The sequence below is a fragment of the Falco rusticolus genome, chromosome 8, assembly GCF_015220075.1.
Source record: "Falco rusticolus isolate bFalRus1 chromosome 8, bFalRus1.pri, whole genome shotgun sequence".
NCBI lineage: Eukaryota > Metazoa > Chordata > Aves > Falconiformes > Falconidae > Falco > Falco rusticolus.
The window spans coordinates 34768820-34793555 of record NC_051194.1 but is presented as its reverse complement, the minus strand read 5'-3'; the positions used below and the strand labels follow the sequence as shown (position 1 = coordinate 34793555).

General features: G+C 42.6%; 1 protein-coding gene across 5 annotated transcripts in view; it reads right to left on the bottom strand.

The window, feature by feature from the left end:
- The window catches only part of SEMA5B (semaphorin 5B), a 281742-nt gene that overhangs the window by 6639 nt on the left and 250367 nt on the right, over nt 1-24736 (bottom strand). For 3 of the 5 annotated variants that reach the window (XM_037397955.1, XM_037397954.1, XM_037397956.1), the window contains 5 exons: nt 24172-24390; nt 22092-22262; nt 21032-21181; nt 20087-20131; nt 16677-16882 (listed from right to left, as the gene is read on the bottom strand). In XM_037397955.1, coding sequence (XP_037253852.1) covers nt 16677-16882; nt 20087-20131; nt 21032-21181; nt 22092-22262; nt 24172-24390 — 791 coding nt within the window. Of the gene's footprint in view, nt 1-124; nt 195-16676; nt 16883-20086; nt 20132-21031; nt 21182-22091; nt 23654-24171; nt 24391-24736 lie in introns of those variants that run through there. The other 2 variants (XM_037397957.1, XM_037397958.1) reach the window with 2 other exon arrangements.

The following is a 24736-nucleotide window of genomic DNA, read 5'->3' as shown; positions in this document are numbered from 1 at the left end:
GGTGATTAATGGCAGCACTCAATCTAATCTCTTCAAAAATGTTTGTGTTATAGCCTGCAGCTCCCTCTCAAACCAGTTGCCAAACAGCAGCTTTTTCTCTTTGGAAGAGCAGGTGTGCATTTACCTGATCTCCATCTCCATTGGTAGATATCCAGGTTTGGACCCCCCGATATTAAGTGTGTCACTTCTGTAAGCTACAGTATAAGTAACAAATCATGGTCACTTTTGGAAAAAACTAAAATGACTTAAAAAATTTAACAACCACGTAACAATTGTTGGCAACAATAACATCAAAAATGAGAACCACAAATGCCCCTTTTACCATAAAAATAAATGTTTTTTTCTCCCCCCTCCACCCCCCGCTTCCCCCCTTCTCTGCTTTTTCCAAGAATTACTATTACTTTTCCCACCAGCAAGCAGATGTCCCCCTCTCCCCAGATTAAAGCCCATTGCTATGCCAGCCATTACCTATATGCACAAGGATGAAATCCCATTTGGGAGGGGGAATGCAATAATTTTATAAACTTTCTCCTGCATCTTTATAGTCATCTGATTTCTGTGAATTTGGCTGAGGAACTTTTACAACAGTTTGTTCAACTAACCCCTGGCTTAAATTTCTTATACATGTCTCTGGCCTGTGCCATTCCTAATGCACCTTTAATGGTTGTCATGCAGGGAACTCACTCCTTTGACCTGGGAGTCAACACTAGGTGTGTTTGCTACAGCATCCTCATGATCGGGGCACAGTACATTTTAAAAGGGTATGAGTGTCTCTCCTGTCTGCAGCAGAGATGGAGACAACTAAGGAGGCATCTAGTCCTGGGACCTAATGGTTGTTCTGCCGCAACCCGATGCTCCTGGGAGAACCGCTTTACCTCAGCTCCCCCATGAGACAAACACTTCATACCTAACCCAGCTCAGGGCAAGATGAATATTAATTAATGCTCAAGTCCATGAGATACCCAACTCCATTAGCTTTACTCGACCCATCTAACTTCAGCCACCTAAACTTCAGGCATTGTGGCTCCATCACCAAGGCGAGGAGAAATCTCCTTTCCTGTGTGAAGGCAGGTGCAGATGAAAATTGCCTTCTAGGGAAGCCCCTGACCCCCCCAGTCCCGGAAGCAGTGGGGCAACCTGCCGGCAGCAGGTGCCCAACTTTTAGGAGGCTGCAGTTTGTAAGCGGGGTCTCACCCTGAGCACATGGCTACTGCGGTCAGGGCTGAGCCGCACCCCAGCTGCGACTGCTGAAATGCTCAGAGCTACCCCTAGGCTCAAAGAGAAGACCACAGGCGGTACATTTATCTCCCAATTTCTTTGTAATCAAATTATTTTGCTGCATGGGGAGGGGGAGAGGAGGAGGAAGAAAAGAAAATGCTTTCTTCTAACCCGACAACAGACTGACAGCTACAGCAGCCCTGGAGGCTGTGACTCCCAGTTTCATACAAGACATTAGGAAGAAAGGCAAAAGTATGGCAAAAGTACCATGGCAAAGAAATTTCTCAATTGCTGAACCACTGAAAAAACTTTTTTGGAAATAGGCACTACCTGAAACATCTCATACATGAAAACCGGGGGACACCCAGCCTCCTCGTGGTCTGACTGAGGTCTCTCCTTGCCTGGAGTCTCTAAAATGAGCTCACAGCACATCACTTCCAGGAACCAAGAGAGAATTTGTATAGGTATGCTCAAAGTGACAGATATTTCCAAGGAATGAGAATTTGTGCCCTTCAATATGAAAAGAAGGAAAGAAATGTCATGCTTCGCTCCCAGTAACCCAAAGAAATACTGAAATAGTGTGGGCAACAGTCTGCTGCTTTGTGCTGGAAGATGGGAAACAAGGAAGCCAGGCTCAGTCCTCTGCTGGTTGCTATGCTTCCTTTGGAAATCCAGTTAAGTGCTCTGTGCTTCAGCGTCTTCTGACCCAACTTGATAAAAACATATGAGATCCCCTACAAAAATGCACTCTGCTAAGTACTACCACCGAGTATCTGGGGGACTTGCTCTCTGGTGAGCACCACAGGTGTTCACACTGGCTGTGCACGGTGACTGCTGTTTCCTACCGGCGTCTCTAGCCCAGGGTACCCACTGCAGGCAGTGTAACCCCGTGGCCACAGGCCATCCCAGCAGGATGAAGAAGCTGATTCCCACTGCTACACTCCACTGCAGCACCCAGGCCTCATCTGGGTCATTTTTTAGGATGGTTAAGATTCATGACATGCCAGGATTACCACCTCTGAAATTTGGTAACATCAAAATCCTGACCTGGCATGGCTCAGGACCATCTTGATCAGAGGACAAAGATCTCAAGACTCTACTTTTTTGGCTTTCAGTTTAAAAATCTCTATGAGTTTCAGTATGTCCCATGGTGTTTAAAACTAGCCTCTTACAGCAGACTTAGCATTTAATTAACACAATTTGCATTTTTTCCTCGCTCTTTTGTCTTACTTTCATATAGCATTTAACTAGGAAAAAACCCCACAACTGCTTCTTTGCTCTTTTTGGTTTTATTGTTGATGGAGAGCTTATATCTTAGGGAAATACCTTACGAAAATGGTTTAGTGGAATTTATAATGCAATTAGTTGCAAAGATTTTGTCTCTGGAAATGCTGTGATGGCAGTACTGTCCTAAATCAGCATGATCAATGTGCACTGCCTTAACATTTCCCTACACAAACTTACTGTCTGTCTCATTGTAATAAATAGATTATTAGGTTCCTTGGCACTAGAAATTGGTTGATATTTTGAAGAAGGGAAAATAGGCAGCAGTGAATTTTAAAGTTGTACACACACACATGCACACACTCATGCATGCGCTGCAGGAGAAGAGGCGTGCAGTTAAATCTCTCTGGGTGGGCTCCCTGTGCTTTCTGCTCAGAGCTTTAACCCTTGCCATTGTCTTGCCGTTCTTCGCTGTGACAGTACAGAGATGGCCAATGACTTTCTCCTTGGCAGACGTTCCCCCACTGCCGTATGGGTTATGCTGTCAAGGTCAGAGTCTCCTGACAACTTGAACTCACTGGAGTTATTGTGGGAATGCAAAGAGCCTCCCGCGCCCATAGGTGTTCCCACCAAAATTTGTAAGTCCCAACGGGAAAGTCATTGCCACCACACAACTACAGTCAATCACAGAAAACAACACAGACCAGACCCTTGCTCACAGCCCAGCTCCTATGAGTGCCTCTTCACCCTAGCTACCTCTGAGCAGAGTCCCCAGTATCACAGTGGCCAAGAAGCGGCAGCTGATGACAATGCCCAATAAATCCTCTTAAAGAGACAATCCTTGGTGCTTTTGCAGGGACTTAGCTGCAGTAGCTAAGCTGACTAAAGCAGCGCAGTGAGCACTAGAGCTCAGGCTATCCTCACTAGAGGTTTCAGAGAAGGAAGAAAAACTTGCCTTTGCTGCCTGAGCCCTTCTGTGCTACCATCCTGCACTGTGCAGGGAGATGTGTCAGTCATCCAAGCACCCACCAGACCTTACTGATGACACTTTTCCTGACACTCAACCTGTATTTTCCCCTTCTCGCTGTCTGCTCCCTCCCGTATCAAACACTAATGCCTCCCCTTGCCAGCAGCTACAGCCTCTTAGGAGTGGTTGCTCGGTAAGCAGGATCAGAAAGAACCAAAAGCCTGATCAATGCTTATTGCTGAAACACCACTTGCAAAATCTCTGTCACACACATGATGCATTTTAAACATTGAGGGAAACATATTTCAGGCCCTCATTTTGGTCCTATCCTGCCTCGAGAAGAAAGAAGCTTCTGGTAGTTGGGCAAGCATAATATTCCCCATCAAAAGTGAGCCCAGACTCTGAGCTAATATGAAAACCTGTGGGGCGTGCTTAGGAAAAGCGCTCCATTCAACTAATAACTAGAAATTCAATATGCATCAATAGAATACTTTTACCTGCTTCCTCCCTCACAGTACGAGCCATGCTATACTTGATATAATTTGTTTCTTCTGGTCTGTTCACCACCAACCTCAATTCAAGAACCTGTTAGCAGAAGGTAAGCCACCAGCATGCACTAACCCAACCAAGTGGATCACTCGAAAGCAGACACAACTTCAACTGCTTTCTTCAAAAGACCCTTCATTATGTTGTGTTGGCATATGACTAACATATAAAAAAATTTCTCTCACTCAGGAACTCTTGTCAAGCAGGGATGTTTTCAGATGGACTAAGGTGGATGTGGTTTTAAGAGAAGGTAGAACAGCAGCAGCTTTCTCCGTTATATGTGATCTGTCAACTAATCAAAAGGTCCAGTCTTGTTGCTGGTGGATTGCATGTCTACGCCAAGAACAACAGAATCCTCAGTATTTCAATATTTACAGAAAGACATAAACTAGGTTTAGAGATGTCCCCTTGTGTGCTGCTTTGCCCCTGGTATTCACAGCAGAGGCAAAACACTTAAACGCACTCACAGGCTGTTTCTCCCAAGGTGAAGCCAAGTGTTGGATGTGTTAAAAAGGACTGTATTGTGCCATATGCATACATATATAATTTTGTTCAGCTTTTTGCACTGTTGTTTTTAGCCTAAGTCATCATTCAGGTTTTCCATTTGTTACTTTTTTCTCCAGCAATGCCTTACCACTACTCCCCCAAATTCTGCCTCTGCTCCAGATCATTAAGTCACAATCCACTGACTTACTTGCTTACATTCTCCCAACGTATCAAAACATCTTCATGCATAACAGTATGGGACTTCCAGTACTACTCCCATCCTACAGCTCATGTGTAAGCTGTATAAACACTTCTTACAAACATAAACAAATCAATTGTTTCAATTTTTCAATAAATAGTTCACAAAGATTTCAAAACTTGATTTAAAAAGATGAACGTCTCCCCACCCACAACTAAAAGGAATTCCATATAGTTTTTCAGAAGCTATAGTGAAAAGAATGCTTCTAAAAGCACCTGATACACATACAGCTGATACTAAAATAAGGCACACAAAGTAGTTCCCGCAGGGTGACATGCAATGGCAAGATTTCCTTAATCTTCTCAGGCAGAAAGCACTCAGCTTTCTGGAGCTCAGCATTCTCTTTGAGGTCCAGATCTTATTTTCTATTTTGGGGCTGGTGTGTGGGAAGAGTCAGCAAGTTTCCCAAGAGTTTTGTAGGGTAATCTTCACCAGCTACACAGCACCACAGTCCCCGTGAAGTCAGTGAGCAAGCACAGTTTCCACCAACCTCACAGCTTCTCCACTATTTCTCTGTCAACAGGTATAATTGCAGTTCTTTCACCTCCCACCACTTTCCACTTTAAAAAGGTAGAAAGGAGAAAGAAAAATTTGGGTGACCTTCCTGGGCAGCCTCAAACCACTGTCTAGCATTTATGGTTAAGCTATCACCACTCGAACCTCTGAGTAAGTGCAGCGTGCACCTTTCCAAGGGGCATGACTCATCAGAGACGTGTCGCCTGTGCCAGGACTGCATAGTTGAAAGTTTCTGACTTGCAAGTTTGTTTGTAAAGTTAAATGTCCCAATCTACTACAAAGAAAAACTTCCTCTTTCCTTCATCACAAAGTGGTCACAGGCACTAAGGAACCAAAGGTAACAACTCCAACCACTGCTAACCCTGATCATCCACTGTGGACACAGGAAAAGGTCAAAAATCAGGGTCTAGGTAGCAGACGGCAACTTTGTAGTCAACCCATTCGTCTTAGCAATACCCAAATGATGCCCATGTGCATCCTGCACCCTGCCTCTGCAGAAATCAAGGACAACATTCCCACTGAGTTCAGCCACACAATTAGCCCTACAAGAACTGAGGTAGCCTTTCCAATTTTCCTTGGGATGGCATCCAACAGACTTCCTGTATCAACAGTGGGATAGCCATTACTTCCCCTCATTCCCCAGGAAAACGGAGGGATAAGGGAATTGTGCAATGATGTAATGAAGCCAAGATCCAACATTTAAGTTCTTTTGTGCTCTTCTTAAGTCGTTTGTGTCTTGCAGTGAAATCAAATTGAGAAAAATGTTTTTTTTGATGCAGAGCAGCTCTTTTATGGAGCTAGCCATGCCTTCTTGTTAAATGACTTAGGGTTGTGGAAATATATGAATGCTACGAAACATTTCCCACAGCTTGTACATCTCTGGAAGTACCAAGGCAAAGATCTTAGTATTATAATTAACCAGTAAATTTGGAAATAATTAGCATAATAATTACATCTAAAAAACCCCAACATACAACTAAAATAACCTCTTTTGGCAATAATTGACACCAAGAAAATAAATGACGTCTGGCCCACCCACATGCTCCCTTTCTTCTGATCAACTGGATGCCACGACACTGCAGTGCCTTTCAAGCTATACGTTAGAAATGACCCTGGCAAGACAAAAAGTTGCCAGAAAGACCTTATGAGACCTATGTATTTACTGCAAGCTAAGAGTGGTTTTTAAGACTTCAATGATTCTTCTTTTTGATCTTAAACATTTGCTTAGTGTCTTACACTAAAAAAACCTGCCTCACTTGATGCTTTTGTAAAATTTCTTGAGCTCTGCCTGCACCCAAGGCAAAGGTAGCAGTGGCCAGGGTTTATGTATTGAGTTTTTTCAGATGAATTCAATACGGCTCTTTGCAGGATTTACAGTGAAGTGTAGATGTACAGATGAGGAACCTATTTTATATATAAGAGATACAAAAAAATCCCACTGGGACACTAAACTTATGATTGGATGTTCTTTTTGGATGGAAGCTTACCATATTTTTAGACTGGAAATTCTTTGTTCACTGTTCCTGGTAAATAAATTAAACAACTCCCAAATGATGGCAGCATCTGTAGATGTGCTCAGGTTGACAATGGAACTAACATTAAATTATAAGAAAATGAAGAGCTAAAGTTTTCTGTAGCTATTTGAAAATTGCTATTTTACCCTTATACTTAGGAGGGACTGAGGTTATATTACTGCCATTTTAAACTTATAAAACCCTTCAGAGTTGGCAACATAAAGGACCATTGTCAGAAAGATGCATTGGCACATCTCTGACTTTAAGCACATGAGTAAGATGAAAAACAAAATGAAGTAAGATGACAAAACAGTAAGACAAACCGAAGCGAGACCCTGCTTAGAGCTAAGTCTGGGGTTAAGTATTTGCCTCAGCTGTAAAGAGAAGGCCGAGGAATTGGTGGAAGTCTTCCCACTGGCAAGTGCAGGTGTCTAGCCTAAAGCTTGCTATTTATGCCTCGCTTGCCAGCAATTTGGTGGTGGCAACACCCATGACGTGGTGTCCAGACAAAAACAGAGGAATTCAGGGCTGCCCCAAGCTGCTTCCCAATATAGCTGGTGCACAGGATATAGCAGACATGATCTCAGCTGCGTGGGAAGGTGCAAACTGTCTCCTTGCTGCACTACTATGCCTTGGCATATGCCCTTCCTGGGTCCCTCACGTATACAATAGTGTTACTACAGAGATTCATCACTTGAGCTACAGCACCTGCCCTTGTGCATGCTCTAGTACTCAGGCTAACTCACCAGAGGTATAATCACTGCCTTCTAAAACTAAGTTTAATAGTTCACATGGGGTGCAGATGGCCATCTAGAGCGACTGGGCTCTGCTGGGCTTCAGCCGGTGGTAACTAATGACTAACCAGAGCGACTGGCCGTAGGTCTGTGCGGGGCAGGCGGGTCGGAGCCAGCAGCCCTGAGTTTTCAGACAGGTCTCAGAGCTGCTCGTTCTGGTGAACTACCAACACAAGTCATGCAGTCTGGTGCCAGCCCACAGTGCTACATTTAGACTGAGAATTGCAAAGGTGTAACTGCAGTGGCATTAAAAAAAGAAAAAAAAAAAAGAATAAATGTAGTAAAAATAGAGATAAAAGTAAAAACTGGGCCTCATTTGCCATCTGCTAACTCCATTCAGTCTCTTATAGTCCTATTGCTTTCCAAATATCCCCCACCCTCTAAATAGCCGCTTTTTGATTATTTTCCTCAAGATTGCTTTGTTTTCTCCCCATGTTGCATCTCACCTTGTTATTTTCTCTCTACATTTATAACCTCCTCAGGTCATTTTCCATTATTTCTATACCAGTGGCTGGTTTTTTTGATACACCTCCCAATTTAATATCTTCTGCTAGTTTAATTAACACGCTGGCTGCACCCTCTCCAAGCTCATTAATGAAGATATTAAATAAAGCCAAACCTTGCATTACTGCTTGCGGTGCCCCAAACAACTCCCCCCCATAGTCCCATATGTTCCCATTAACAATTGCCCGATGTTCACAGTCCATTAGCCAGGTTTCAATCTCTACAGCAGCATTCCTGTCCAAGCCAATTTCTATTTATAATTCACAGTATTATTTAATACACCAATGCCATCCTCTTCGCTTTAGGTGTATGGACCAGTGAAGTTGCTTTTTTTAACCAGCTGAGAATCTGCCCTGATGCAGCCATCTCATGCTTTTTCTTCATTCTCTAATGCTAAAACTCTCGCAAAAAGTGATCATGTTGGATTTCTTACTGCTCAGCTGTCAGTTTAGCCCAGCCACCTTTCATTTCATCCACGTATGTGATATGTTGCCTCTCAGATATTAACTCGGATTTGCCTGCACATTAACACTGACACAGATTTGTTTCAACGAGCTTCCACCGCTGTAACTGAAAGTACAGTCAAGTCAATCCCATTTGTTTCTCTTGGTTTCACTCTAGTATGGCCTTGACTTTGCCAAATTTTAAAGACCAAGTGGGATTTAACACCCCATTGATATGCTTTGTTGAATGGGGAAGGTCCAGGCATACTCTATCGATTGTGGGCTTGTTTGCTTACAGATATTTTGTCTTACGCCCAAATCCAACTGGCGTTTCCCAGACAGACTTACTGGAGCTACTTGTGGGATTTTAGTGCATTGGACTTTGTTAGCTTAACAGTGACTCAATTAGCTAGGAGGAAATTGGGCTGCTTTCTTACAAACGCTTTTGTATTACCTTTGCATTTCATGGCACTGGGGGTTTGCCCAAGATCCATGATATTTATAAAGGTAATTGGAGTTGTTCATTAGCTGCGTCTCACAGACTCTGGGATACAGTCCATCTAGATTCCCTCATTCATGGATTTTCAGTTCTTTCCTTTATTCACATGCTTTGCGCCAAATGTCAGGACAATATTAGAGCTGATTTAATGAGGATTCCCCCAGCTATAGGGGAATGCAGGCAGAGCTACTCCTGCTTACCCTATGCCAAACCTATTGTGCATATATAAATGATGCACCAGGGAAAGGTGGTGTAGCGTTGCTGCAGCCCATGCCGTGGCAGCAGCCAGCACATCCTGAGCAGCCCTGAGCTCTCAACTGCTCTTTAGGACAGGGCGGTCATGGTTCAGGAAAATACATCTAAGGTATTTTGGCTGTCCTCTCTCAGAGCTGCCAAACATGTTCTGGACATTGACACCTAGTTCTGAATACTGACACAGCTGTCTTTAATTTGTATGGATGCAGCTCCATTTCTTTATAATTCTACTTAAAAATCCATTATTTACTAGTGGAGCTGTTCCAGAAGATGCAAGGCAGCTCCCCTCCAAGTGTACCACAAAGCTTATAAGTTTTCTGGTATTTATTGTTTGTCTAATATTATCCGCTCCCTTTACTTTAGCTTCCTGCCTCTTTCATGTCTCCCTTTAAACTCTTCTGCAAACACATAATTAATTTCTCCTGACCATCTTGGCGGCACTGAAGATTTCCCAGTTCAGCTAATGCACATACCACCGCCAGCCAGAGCTTTGAGGAGACAAAGAGGGAAGAACCACTTGCAAGCACCTGGACCGAGGGAGAACTATTAACTTGTAGCAAATGAAGGCAGGTATACTTGAAATATTCCTCTTCTGACCAGTAGAGGGAAGTCATGTAAATACACAGCAGTCAGCGCCGCGCAATTTTGTAACTCCCATTCCTGAAGTTGTTCTTAATTGAATTCTCCTTCTTCCAGCATAGGTGGGTGGGTGGAGACAGATACATGTCAACCTCAGAGAAATTAGGAAAGGCAAAATTTTCAAGAATAAGGTAATACTGATCATTACATTGATCAATATAGCTGGAAAAATCAGATAACTTCTTGGACACATCTGTCTGTCTTCAGGTCTGAAATAATAGCTCACGTGTTCAAAAACCTGCCAGCTTTTCCCAGATATACTAATTTATCTAATTAAAAACAAACCAAAACTTGTCTGCCTACAAACCTGTCTTGCCTGCATCCACAAGTTATCACAGCTGCCGTAACACAATCCCAAAGAAATGCTAGCATGAGCATCCATGATGACTAGCCTAGCTTGTTAGAAGGCAGAGCATGGACCATATCCCTGACCTGGGTGTAGAGGAGATACACCTGGTTGTACAAGGAGGAGGAGAGAAGTCTGAGTCAATAGAGAAAAACATGACAGGATAAATATCAAGCATCTACCCCCAGCATCACTTCTCAATATGGCTTAAAGAGGAAAATAAGTCATCCCAAAAGCTGGACTCTCTCAAAATGCAGGGGGAGGAGGAACGATGTGGATTCCCACCTCACAGTTAGCAGCAACAGCCCTGTGAAGTCACGAAGGGTTTGTATGATAACCAGATGGAGCGGGGACCAATTCCCATTGGAAGACCATTGAGAGCAGCTGTTTAGCATCCCAGAGGAAGCAGGAGCAAGTAAACATTCAGATCCAAATTGGCAGTTTCCCCTACTCTTAAATAATGTATCTATGAGAGGGAGATATCTGTGACTTGCACACAGCAACCCACTGAGCCACTGCTGGCATGGGGTGAGGACACCTCCATGAGATGCACATCACTCTACTGGCACAATTATTCTAGGACAGCCACACCTCCAGGCATGCTTGATTGCTCAATTTGGCTTGACCCAATGATATAGAGGGGAGAAAAGACACTAACAGATTTTGACTGAGACACACCACTTAATCCTTTTTTCCCCATCAGTAAGCTCTCTTGCTTTCCCTTCCCAGCAGGCATTATGTAAATTGAGAGTCCCCTGAAGTGATATTTGCAACTGCAGGATCATACAAGAAAGGGCACAATGCTCCTTTCCCAATACAACCCCCTGCCCCTACTATTCTTTTTCAAATAATACTATACTCATGGCAAGTACTAAATATATGTACTCTACCATTCAAGCACCTAATGTTCTTAAATGCCACTTAGTTCAGGGCAAATAGTCTTTGTTAAACATGAAATTCAATGGGAACAAAATTTATGTTTCAATCTGATTCTATATATACATATATATATATATAAATAAATATAATATATATAAATTTTTCCCAGCTGATTACATCAGCTAAGTATCTCTCTAAACCACCATGCAGTTAAAGCAAATACTTAAGGGAGGCTGTTGATAATTTATTGATGATGTTGGGTATCATCAGCTGCTGGATTATGTCTGAAATTTACTGCCCCTTCCTGGGGCTTGAATGATGCACAGTGAAGGGGTCACCAGGAAAAGAAAAAAACTTATATCACAGTGCTATCGGTGTATGCGCTGTGACCACTACAAATAAATGGGTTAGCCAATTTTAGTTGAAGTAGCAACATATCAAATTAAGCAATAGGACACCGAAGCCTTAAGTTTTCCATGGCAGACAGAAACAAACATCCTCAGAGACCAAGGCTGACTTAGACAAAGATTCCTCTAGGGTACCTGACAGTAGTTAAAGCTAATTTAACTTGAACAGCTGGCTTTCTCCCCGCTATAAAAAAGGTGTGATTTTCATTGTCAATGAAAATGACCATCACCAAGACAGAAACATTTCAAATCCATACAGGGTTCCACTTTCCTATATGCTGAGCTTTATTTCTTTTTGCAGTGTTGAAAGCCACACGAAACTCCTAGCCTGTTTTATTCAGAAGGATTCTTCTTCCAAAGACAGAATTGGTTTCTGTTTCATAACCCTCCACATTGGTATTTTATTGCCATGAATTATTTGGGATTAGTAATGAAGTGTGGATCACAGTGTCCCGAGTCCTTCACAGGGGTTGTCTGCTCTGCACTGTTATTTGATTCTCAACAGCAGCATTCCCACTTTATTAAAAAATATTCATTGTGGTTTCTAATTTATACAGAGTCCCAAGTGATCTACAGAATATTCCCCCATTTTCTGGTAGCTGCATTTATATTTGCTGTATAATTTTGGGCAAGTGCAGAACTCAACAGTCTCACTGAATTTAATGTGCATTACTCTGATGTTCTCCTAGGAAATTCAAGTATCAGATGATATATCTAATATTTAGTTTCCCACTTTCATTGCCGTATCCTGCAATCTCTCTCATTTCTCACCTCATCTTCCCCCACAATAAATTTGTTCATTGACATAAATGACTGTTTTGATTGAGCACAAGTTCAGTGTTTGGCCCTGAGCTTCATTGAGAGCAGTGGTGATGCTCAGAGCAGATGCAATGCTCCTCAGGTGCTTCCTCACCTTATTTGAGGCATCAGCATTGAAAGAGTTTGACTGCATGACTCATGACTAAAGCTGTGTTTAAGGAAGGAAGGACAGACGGAGGTCTGTCCAGCACAATCGAGAAGAAAATCTGCAGAATCATCATCATAACCATCCTGAAAACTTACATTTCTCACTAATCCCATCTGGCCTGATCCAAAGGCGATTGGATTTTGGATTTGGACCAATGTGCAGATGCCTTTGTCTGTCCAAATCCCATGTAGAATAAAATGTTGGCTCTTTTTATTGGCAGAGGATTTAGCAATAGGAAGAAGTTCGGTCCAAACCCTTTCTCGATGTGTGGCTGTTCCAAGAGCTCCTAATTCACAAGGGTTCAACCTTGACCACACATTCTCCTGCTTCCACTGCAGGATCATCTGGTTTTCCATCAGCCTGGCTCTAATAAGTAACTCACATGAGTAAGTCCCTGAGTAGCTGAAGCAAGATGTTAAAAAAAGAGGATTTCCTCTCTGCTTTGATAGCCAGTTATTAACTGAATGACATGGCAGTACTGGGAAGGTTGTAGGTGGTTCTGTAACCCATCATGCCAAAATGTGAAGAGCAGATAATTTTTATTTCATTATGCTCTTGTTCTGCACAATCTTCAATATTGTCAGAGTACTGTATGAACTTTAACCAATTAATGAAACATGAACTGCTTATTAGGTGACCCAAAAGGTCTCTTCCCTACAATCTGTGAATAACAAATCAAAATCAACGTGCTGCTGCTAAATGCATATGCATGAAATCTTTTAAGACATCATGGCTAAAATAGCTAATAATAAATCTCACAGCATTCTTGAGAAAGCAAAACAGGAAGGGAAAAGAAGCCAGCAAAAATAAAACACTCTTCTGCAAAACACTGCCTAGGCAAGTTAGCATCAGCTAAGTGATCAATAGGTCACCATTATGTATGATATTTACATCTGATCTGCATTACTGCATTGCTGTGCTGAAATGTCCAACAAGGCTCAAATCAGCCAGCACTTCCTTCATTAAAATCTGCCTTTATATAAAATTCACCTTGATTTATGAGTTTGCATTCAGTGCTGTACATTTGAATGTAATACTGCCAAACTTTCTACTGTGTTCACCTGCTGGTTGAAGAGCAGAGATACTTCAAGATGAAAACAAACTAAAGATGATTGCAGAAGGCTTATTATTATCAAAGAATGGAAAATAATAGACTAGTGCATATGGTCAGCCTTCTGCTACCATCATGTCACTGTGCATTATCATTTTCTGTTACTGAAGAGTAGTCTACACACCATGCCTTTCCTTAATCATGGATTTATTAACTCTTTCAAACACACACACACACACACACAAATCTACAATGATTCTTTTGCTTTCATTACCTAAAAAATGTTGGGGGCAGTTTTCTTGGTATCTGCTGAACAGAAACTTACTTGGTTTTAGAATCTGGAATTTCAGATGTTTTCACTTTCTTTCATACATACACATTTTAAATTCAGATGGGCCCATATCCAAGCTCAGTCCAACCCTCATTTTCCAGAAGGTGAATTTTAGCTCCTCCATCATTTGAATGTTAATTGTGTAGCATCACAATAAAATCACACACGCTCCTTGAAGGCATGAAAAACTCCCCAACTCCCTCTTGACCCTTAGAAAAATCTGCCAGTTACTCCTAAATATAAAGCTGGCTAATAACAAGTTCTGTAAGTAATTACACAGCACAGAGCACACAGAGCCTTCCTCTTATTGCACTAACGCTATATGCTTCAAGGGAACACTGAAGAGAAGCAAGTGCGTAGTATTAAATGAGACATTTTCAGTCAAGGGTTTAAGAGGGCCAATAGAGAAGATGAAAGATGAAGATAACGAAATATTCAGCAGGAATAGAGGGAAGGGTCTTCACTTGATAAACAGAATTTACCCTTTCTGTAAATCTCTTTGCCTCATTTACCGCTCTGAAAGTGTATGACTTCAAGTTCTTCTCGGCCAGTAGCCCCTTGCTCCCAAACATTTAGTTTTGGTCTGTCCAATGACTGCGGATTTATGCCTTTGAACTCTTTCACTTCCTAACATTCTATAAATAAGCCCCATCTGGTCTATCTCCTTGTGTCCAAGTCCCTTCTTCCCCCAGCCTCATACAGTCCCAGTTAGCTAATGCCTTCCTTTAAATAAACTAGACTTTTCAAAACTTGATCTAATGCCTAAGCTCTTTATGTCCCTTGAAAGAAGACTCTAACAGCTGCTCACTGTTACTACACACCAGATAAAGTATTCAGAGATGGGTCTATCGAAGAGGTCAGCTCCCTCCTGATACTGCATTAACTAATTGCTGCTATTTTAAACTTTGCTTAGCTTTGTTATTACTTCTACTCCACTGCACCACTCGGCATAGACATATTGCATTTCATAACCCATTTACCCAATTGATCAAGATCGTTCTGCGAACAACTTCATCCTTCTAAATTTTAACCGTTCTGCCTATTTTAGCCTCATCTGATAACATGTGATAGCACGATATAAATCACAAAGAAAACGTTAACACAAAGCCAACCCTGTAACTGCCTGCTTTTGACCACAAAAATAAATTGGTCTCTTTTCTTCATTGTTTGCTATGTAAGAAACAAGGGGATATTCTTGCTCATCTCTTTATTCCTGCAAGCCTTTCTCATCTGGGTTTTCCTATTGACTTTGCCACAACTACTCACATAACTGAAATGACTACTCTCACAGTCTGAAGCTTCCAGGATCAGGTCCCAGTTCTTTACCTGTCTTAATAATTTATTACCTAACCCATATATGCACAGTGTGTAGAATAATACATCCTGTGAAACTTTGTTAAAAGCTTCTGAAAATCCCAATATGTCTGCTACTTCCCTCCTATCTAGATCAATATTTATTTAATTTTAAAAAGGAATCCAATTTGCTTGACATGATTTACTTTCCACAAATCCATGCTGACTAGCATTATGTTGCTGCACCCTTATTAAACTACATGCAACTGTAGCTTATGCTTCTAGGAAATGTGGGTTTGAGACTGCATTTGTAGGCAGCAGGATCCTCTGAGGGGCTGCAATGCCCAACAGAAGGAATTCAGCACATGCTTACTTCCAAACTGGTCTTATTTTCTAGCTCAAACTTTAAACACCAAAATAACATTGACTCTTTTCAATTTATTCAATGCAAGCTCTTAGTTCTGATGCAGATTCACATTGCAAATCATGGCCATGTATCAGGAGTTATCTTGTGCCCAGCATTATAAAATCCCTACATTGAAACAGTCTCCAACACCCAGGGAGTTTAGACTGTGGCAATGGTCCCACCATTGATCTGTTGGGTCTCAGCTATAAGCCAGGACCGATCAGCAGAAACAGACAATCAGAATCTCAACAGCACGTAGCTATACGAAGGAACAAGCAGCTGCAGTTTCCCTGCATTTTGCATTCATGTCCCAAATAATGCTCCGCACTCTTCAAGTAACCTTAGGTAGGCTGTTCCTCCTGTGTGATGTGAAGCCCCTCCACCCATCCCACTGCTCACTTCTCTGATCCCACACTTCACCTGGGGACTGATGCTCAAACACAACGATGCACAACTGTCTCAGCATATGGTGCCCTGCACCTTTAGTCCTATCTGCTCAGGTGATGGGTGGCATTCTCTTTAGCAAGCAGACATACCAACAGACTATGCCACTTCAACGCCCATCTCCTCTGAAGGCTTCAGCTCCCATTTCTGCTGCTATCATTGAATTCTGCATGGCTGCCTGGAGTAAGTTCTGTCCAGTACTGATAGAGGGGGCAGAACCCTCCCTGCTTTCTCATTCTCTCCAGTCTGGCAGTTCCCAAAGCATTTCCAGAATCTCATCCTACAAATACACACTTTTCCAGCTATTTTTCTAATAAAGTTGCCATTTTTATTCTTCCTCCCCTCCGTTTCCTCATACCATGCACGAACAATGCACTGAATTGAGCTCTTACTGATTTCTTAGAGGTCTATTTGTATACATACAATAGTCAGAATGGGCTGGAGTATCTTGGTATATACGTGCCAGACTGGCATTCATCAGAACTGTGAAACAGAACAAAATCCCATTGCGGTAATGGGACTTTTTACCCCTTTGTGACAGTACAGCTAAATGCCCCTTCAACCCCACATGTAATGCCGACAGCTGGGCACAGAAATGCAAACCGACACAATTCCAACCATGATATAAATACAGAATTTGTTCAGGTAGTATCAAGCTGTTTGTGGTATTTCTTATCAAGTACCCTACCTTGAACTCCATAGGGGTGTACTTCTCGTTCTTGGGAGTTGTGTTGCCCTTGTAATGGAGATGGTTGGGAGTGGTTGGGTGGATAACAGTCGACTCCTGGGACTGCCTCTGACAGCGCTGGCAGTACACGTAAATCACAAACGTTAAGAGGCTAGAGCCAAAGAAACAGGAGACCCCAGTGGCAATCAGATGGATGAGACTAAAACCTGCAAGAGAAATGACAAGAGATGCTATTTTTAAAGAACAGCCTTTTCCCTCCCCTGACAAGACCACAGGTGCAAATCAGAGCTACAACATCATGGGCTCAACATTAATACGCTGTTGAAGCCAGTCTTACGTTCTAACATAAACTGACATAATCTCCCTGCAAATCAGTCTCCCCACTCCAGCTCTGCCTTGTGCAGTTTAACAGGTTCATGCATTGTTTTCTCAAAGCTCCCTCCCTGTCTCTTCTCTCTCCCCTCTATTGATACTGAAACTAAACATTATGTTAAGCTGACAGCTAAAGAAACGAGCCGTACAAACAATGCACATTAATGGATTCCAAAGCAAGCGCATGTCATGGAAATAAGGGGATAAAAATGCTCAGTGTTTCTCTGAAGGGGAAGGAAAGCCCTTTTTGTCAGCCGCCCAAGACACCTATGGGACTGTGCATAGGGTGGGGGGCATACACATTCCTCTCCTGTGTAATCCAAGTATGCTCAGCATTTTTGCTTATTCACAGCCACGTCTGCACTGCCACCGAGGTGTATTTGTACCGGTAACAGTGAAATAGGGGTCCTCAGGGGAATGGAAAAGATAAAGTGGACAAAGGAAAGGGGGGAACCGCTTGAAAAACACCTGTTTGTTTTCTCCACAAACTGCAAAGATAGGAAGCCAGCTGCAGGCAGGTGCCAGCGGGGTAGCTACAGTGCAAATATTTCAAACAGAGGAGCTCTTGTACTAGAAAAACCTCCTACAGAGATCTCCCCACATGGGATTGCAGCAGCACCCTCCAAGCACAGCGCTGACCTCTGGGAGGGGTTGTAGTATCCCACGTGCTGGGAGGTACCTAACTCCCAGCTCCAGCTGGTGGGGGGTAAGACAAAAATCAAACAGTACTCCTCATTCCTCCCTCACCTCAAAGAGTCTCAAACCCCACGGTAAAACCAACCACCAACAGATCTCCACTGACAACAGAACAAACAGTAGCGACCTTTACAGCCACCAAGTTAATGAAGCAACCGGAGGCAATCTTGGGTGGCAAAACTTTATCGCCTTGTTGTCTTTTGCTATGTGCAGGGGAGAATCTACGGGAAAGGAATCAGCAATGACGACTCCAAATGCTATTGCCCTTCCTCTGCCTTTGCACTGTCGTCTTTCAAACAGGAATGACAGGGGCCCTAGCGCCTGGAGGGGGGACCCTGACTGCTGGCCCCCAGGGCAGCTGTGCCAGGGGTCAGCCACATCGGCTCGGTGGCAACTGCAGCAGCAAAATTCCCATAATACTTAAAGAGCCAATTCATTTGGACAGACTGCTGTGTTGACTTGACCGTGTGCACAGAAATGGAAGGGACTACTCAGACAGTCGCTTAAAATGAGGTTCATTCTTAGTCTGATCACGGTGTGCATTTTTTTGGTGCCATCTTACATTTTAACTGATATGCTTTTCAAATAGAGAATTCTGCCCATTAGTCTATGGCTCTTCTCTAATCTTTAGTTTAAAAATATCCCCCTGAGTTTAAAAAGAACAAAACCAATAGAGTTCTACGGCAAAGTAATGCACTTCAATCATAATTACAGTAAGGAACATACAGAATTTATTAGACTGATGAGCTACATTTATTTTTTAAACCACACTATAAAATTCTATTGCAAGATTACCACTTTCTATTGTGTTTTAGATGATGGTCCAACAAGCCAGCAGAAAGATAATAATTTCCTACTAAATGTTACAAGAGTTTTCCAAAAAGACATTTCCTTTCTAAAAACCTCTGCTTTACATCACTCATGAGAGCTAAAACACAGAATATGCAACTGTGCTCAGTAAAGCTACATGACACACTGCCACATTCTCCTCCTGCCCAGCTTTGCTTACATTGCAGTGAATGTTTCATTTCACTGCTACATTTGCAACTCGCCACAGTTGGAAATCCTTTCTAAAACATAAAGCACTCTTATATTTCACTCCCACCTTTGAAAGACCCATCTGATTTTTCAGATTACTTTTAGCCATATCTTAGGGAAGAAAAAACATTTTTTTCTCTCTCTCTCTCTTTTTTTTTTTTTTTTTTTTTTTTTTTAAACCCTAGAATTTGTGTGCCCAGAGGGAAAGCTTTCTGGTTCATTTCTCTGAAAATATAGATTTTCTGAGATGTATCAACAGAATTTCTATTTATTGGCTCCTTTGCCAAATATTACAGACATTAGGTAATAAATAAATAATATTAGCTATGGTAAAATGTAGATTGCAACAGCAAATACAATGGTGGCAGTAAAAGAAGGAAATGTGGATTCAGTGCGTAACAGTAGAGTACAACATGTAGCAAGGAGTCCAGGAACTGCGGCAGACACGTTGCACCCTCTGAGGGAGGAGCGATACAGAAAGCCAAGTGTCACATTGCAGGTGCTGAAATTTTAATTCCATTGATTGCTCCACACTCACAAACCGGGAGGCCACATTTCCATGCCACAGGTGGCAACCCTTTTTTTGCCATGATCTCCACAGAGAGAAGAGATTTCGGCAGCCTGTGAATCATCTAGATTTCAGGAAAGTAGGGATGTGATGCTAGCAGGAATTGACATGGTTGTTAGTGTGAAACTAGCATTTTAAAATGTCAAAAGAACGTGCCATTTTCTTTCTCTGCATTTTTATCATAGTGGCTCCTGAGGCAGTGGAAAAGTTACACTAATGACTGGATCATTTCAAGTTACATGCAGGAAGGAGGCACAACTTCTGTGAGAGGTGAGGACCTGAATGAAAGCAAGTGCTTGGAGGACAAGTATAAACTAATCTCATCCTATATCAGCAAAGAATCTATCTAAGAGTCCCTGTTTAGTGAAATCTTTATAGGTTATTCAAAAAACACCTGCCTTCAAACAGCTGGAGGCTTACAATGGTGGGATGAAGAATATCCCTTCATTTCTCCTGAACCATTTACCCTGTGAGTAGACAGAGACAAGCAGGGTGCTCCCGGGTAATTAATGACCCTCAATGGCTAACCCAGACCCCCAAATAAATAAAAATCTTGGAACTGACAAGTGGACATGTGATACATTCCTCCAGTCTGACTCAGACAGCAAGACTCCAGTGGAATTAAGGCTATCAGTGGGATATGAGCTGTATAGATTAATGGTTTGGTTGATACTGCACAGGGAGAAAAGAAGCCAGGTTAAGATAAAAATAAGATATATAGTTAGTGGTACCCTACCTCCACAGTTCGTGCTCTCATCAATGCTGGAGGCTGGCAGGATCACTAAACAAAGAGAAGATGATTGGAGAAAGTTGTCATTTTGCCATCACTTCTTCAAGTAATTAACCCCCCTGTGCTCCAGACACAAGAAGGTGCTCACATGTCTTGCAGCAAGCCGAGAGTCTCTCTAAATTGAATGATAAACTCAGAGTGTGAAACACATGCAACAAAACCTCTCTGAAGACCTGTTCCAGTACTGTTACCTGATCGCTCTGTAGCTTCTTCAGTTTAGGGGCAAAAAGATAGCTGAGAAAACCATGAAAAATAAGAACACCATTGCCTAGAGATCTCGGAGTTTTAAGTCAGAGCACTGTAATCCAGAAAGGAAAACGTGGAAAGGGGTTATTCAGTCTAGACCTATATCAGATTATTTGCCTGAGAGATTCAGTTTCCACAAAACACAGGGTGGAAGATGTTGATGATCATCTGCCCATCAACAGTGTCACTCTGTTAGGCCCTAGATTAATCTCCCCACTTCACATGCAAATTGTCTTCATCTGCTTCACCTTATTTCTTTGCTCTTTTGGGATGCTTCTTTTGATATCTGAACTCAAGGGTCTTCTCTTACCTGTATCCATACTCAGAACATAGATAATCTTTATAACCCAGCCAGAGATGAACTATCCAAGGTAAAAGCTTCATTTCAGGTGAAGCAATACTAATTATTTACTACAGTTCTGAGTAATTGTATTTTAAAGAAATTCTAAACTACCTTAAAGGAATGCCATTAGGCTGTGCCTGCCACAAGGGGCACAAATGTTTGTTTGTTTGCTTGTTTTTCTAGAAGCACCCAAATACAATCTATAGTAGAGAAAATCTCAGCCTGGCTTGACAGTCTGGGCACAAGCTGCTCTCCTGATCGGCCCGGCCCACCCTCTCCCTCCCCAATGACACTGTACATACCGGGAATTTCATTATACAGGCAATCTTGGTACTGTGTGCTGTTTCCAATGCACTGAGAAGGGTCTGGGTTGTGTATCTCACAGTAACGACTGCGGTACTGGATACCTTCTTCATTACACAAGCTCCACTCCGACCACTCTGACCAGCCACCTGAAATCCAAGATCAGGAAAACACACAGACAACTTCACCAAGAAGGAAAAGGATCCCTTGTAGATACCAAAATTCTCCCATACTGAAGAATGTCTGGATTCTGGCTGGGCCTCTCTCAAACATCTAACCCAGGGTCCTTTAGTGGATTTAATTTTCCTAATACAAATAACAGTGCAAATTTCACACCCTACTTGTCAGGTTGTAGTTTTCTTAGCAGGGACTGAACCAACCCTTGGTGGAGCACTGTGCAGAACAGAGCTGTCTTAAAAGCTCCTGTATCTGCTCTCTGGTTAAAGACATGCAAGGAGCTGGATGGGGCAGTGCTGCACCAGGACCTCCAAGTTTTGAGATGGTCTCCCAGGGATAGCTCAAGCAGCCAGCACAAGTTACAGCAGTTAGTTTTGCTGAGGTTCCTAAGGGAAGGAGTCAGCCTGCACTAGATCAGAAATACACAGAGGTGTTCAAAACCAGCACAGATGTAAACCCTGTCCTGTGCGTTGTAGCACATGCTCATCTGCCTGTCTGTGCAAGAAAAAGGACGGATTGTCCCTTCAACAGCTGTACAGATTGATGCTTTGTGACTCCTGGTTTTTATCTTGTAAGCTTCCACATTGAAACACAGAGCTCCTGCTTTTTCAATTACTTTAACTGGATCAGCCATTAACAAGATTTTGCCTGTCCAGGACCACAATGCCAGAGCATGGCCTAGTGAACAGGTAAAGAGAAAGGTGATGCACTGCAGTTGAACACTGGGACATCCCCTTCTTCCCTGGTTCAACAGACATTTACTGAATGGACAGAAAAGCTTCTAACTGGTGGTGTTTCTGATTTATTTTTTACACATTTTGCAGATGTGCCTTGCTCCCACCACCACTCAAGCCAACTGGAGCAGGGATGAGAAGTGGCTACCTTCACATGGGTGGGTGTTGCAAAGGGCTTCCTCAGTGTGCAGACCGATGCAGATATCCTCTCCGCTAGACGGAGCTGGATTGGTGCAAGTCCGCGTGCGCTGATAGTGTCCTCCTCCACAGGTTGCTGAGCAGTGAGACCAAGGAGTCCAGCAAGACCACGAGCCTTTCACTGAAGGACATTGAAAAGCAAGAAGAGAGGTAGATGCCTTTGGTTACTCCTCTCACTGTGATAAAACTGGAGACCCCCAGTATCTCACCTTCCAGATCCACCCTGCCCAGACTAGCTAGCAGTTTCTTGCACCCCAGGACATTTGGGCCTGACAACAAGAACTTCATATCAAGAGAGGGTCATATCAAGAGAGGGTATGAATGTGCTGCACTCCATGGATGCAGAATGAAGTCTATGTACAAAAAGACTCTGCAGCATAAAGTGCCAAAGTAGAAACTATTTTTCAGGGTAGTCATTGAAATCTGATCTCTTCTGTTCTATTCTACTCTATTTTTTATTCTATTCCACACTTTTTATAAAAGAGCATTGTTTTTATTATTATATTGCCTCCTGATGCTTCACCTGCAGCAACAGCAGATTTACTCGGGGGGGAAAAGTGCTGTACAACCTAAGCAGAGCTTGTGTGGCTTCTTTCTGTGGGGGCCCCGAGTCCTTAAGTTCCAACCTTCAGGAAACAGGAAACTCAGAGGCTTTATTTATTACCCCTGCTTGTTTTGTGGGGGGGTGGGTGAGACAACCTTTAAAGGTCCCTTCCAACCCAAACCATTCTATGATTCTATGATCTGAGCTCAGCCCCATAACAGGTTAATAATAAAACTAGAGAGGGAATTAAGGTCCCTGATTCCCCAGCCCCCCAACCCCTTGTCAGGCTTCTAGACTGCCTGATTGCAGGTCCACATGCCATTAATTCAGAAGATAATAACCTGATGATTTAGTGCAAGATAAACCCAGGATTTGTGTATACACATTGAGTGAGGCAGGGGAGGAGGGAGACACAGAGAAATAGTAATCATGCACTCAGAACAGATTGTAAAACATCATAGTGTCCAAAGGGAGAAAACAGCACAGAAAAAGGGCACAGACATTAGTGAAAAGCCACTGAGAGCTTCCAAAATAGTACTAATAGCTGTCTTTATAGTGTTCGAGTTATTTTCTTTTTATAGGCCATAGAGTGCAATATTTGACACTCCTGCTACACTTTTGCTGCACATTCTGATCATATCTGCATTGGAATTTTATCTTTGTATTGAATTTTAGAATCATAATACTACCATTATAACATAGCATTTTCAAGTGTAGGCCACAAACTATATTGCCAGAGGTAGATAATTGCTAGAACTGCAAGAGGCAAGGTTATTTGTGTAAGATCATTTAAATTTAGTTCAGATAGTTATTACAGAGCAAAGAGATGGGTAAGTAAGAGAGAATACAGTAGTCAATGGTCTATTATTACTATTCTGGACCAGGAGTGCAACATAAACATGAGGACAAACTCGAAAACCAGGAAACCAGGCAAGAATACTCCCTGCTGGCTGTGCAGGAAATGGTAACTGATGTCAAGAGTAGATGCCCATCGCAAGAACAATACGTAAGCAGGAGAGGGGGAAGAAACAAGTGTTCACAAGAAGAACCGCCACATCAAGCATCTCTATACAGTCTTAAGCCACATTTATAAAGTCTGTCTCCTCATCAAGGAGCAGAAGCACCGTGATGCCCTCCACTGGATGGAGCATCAAACCTTGAAGCAAACAGTTGCTAGACAACCCACGATATTATTTCCTCTAGAGGACGTGGCTGTGTTACCCTCTGAGCGGAGGTGAAACTTAAGTCATAGCACTAAAGAACACATAGATGGATCATTACAGTACCTTTCAAAAAAATTACAGAAAAATCCCCAAATTAATAAAAAAAAAAAAAAAGCAACTTGGTAATACCAATGATTTTTTTGGGGTTGGTTTTGTTTTGTTTGTGGGGTTTTTTGTTGTTTGTTTTGTTTTGTTTTGTGGCTCTACCATTAAGATGGGGAAAAACACCTCCGAATTCCATGCAGGAAGATGATCATGGTTACCTGGGCACGGATGTGGATTGCAGTCTTGGTACTCCATCGCTGACCCCACGCAGGGCAAGCCACCGTTTTTAGGTTCAGGGTTTGTGCATGTTCTCTTCCTGATCCTAAAGCCCAACTCACAGTCCCTGGAACAGGAAGACCAGGCCCCCCAAAAGGACCAGCCCCCATTGATAATTCGTGCAGAGGTCTTACCAGTCTTGAGGAGGTCATCAACAAGAGCTTCAAGGAAAACAAACAAGACACCATGAGATCACAAATTAATGCGTTGTTGGGATTTTTAAAAGGGCTTCAGCCCATGAATAAAATCAGGGTTTATGTGCCCTGGGGAAGAGTTTCTACTGAAAGCCCCTAGCGAGAGTTCTGTTCCACAGGGTTACAGCTAAGCTAGATGCAAAAAGAAATCTGTACACACACAAACCGAGTCTACTGATAACCTTGATAAATGATCTTACTGGGCAGCCAATTGTGGCAGTCAAGGCTGCGTCCTCAGTACATGCCTGGCATCACGGCAGTACTGAAGGGAATAACCCCAGAGGCAGTGCACAAGGGGACTCCCAGAGAGAGG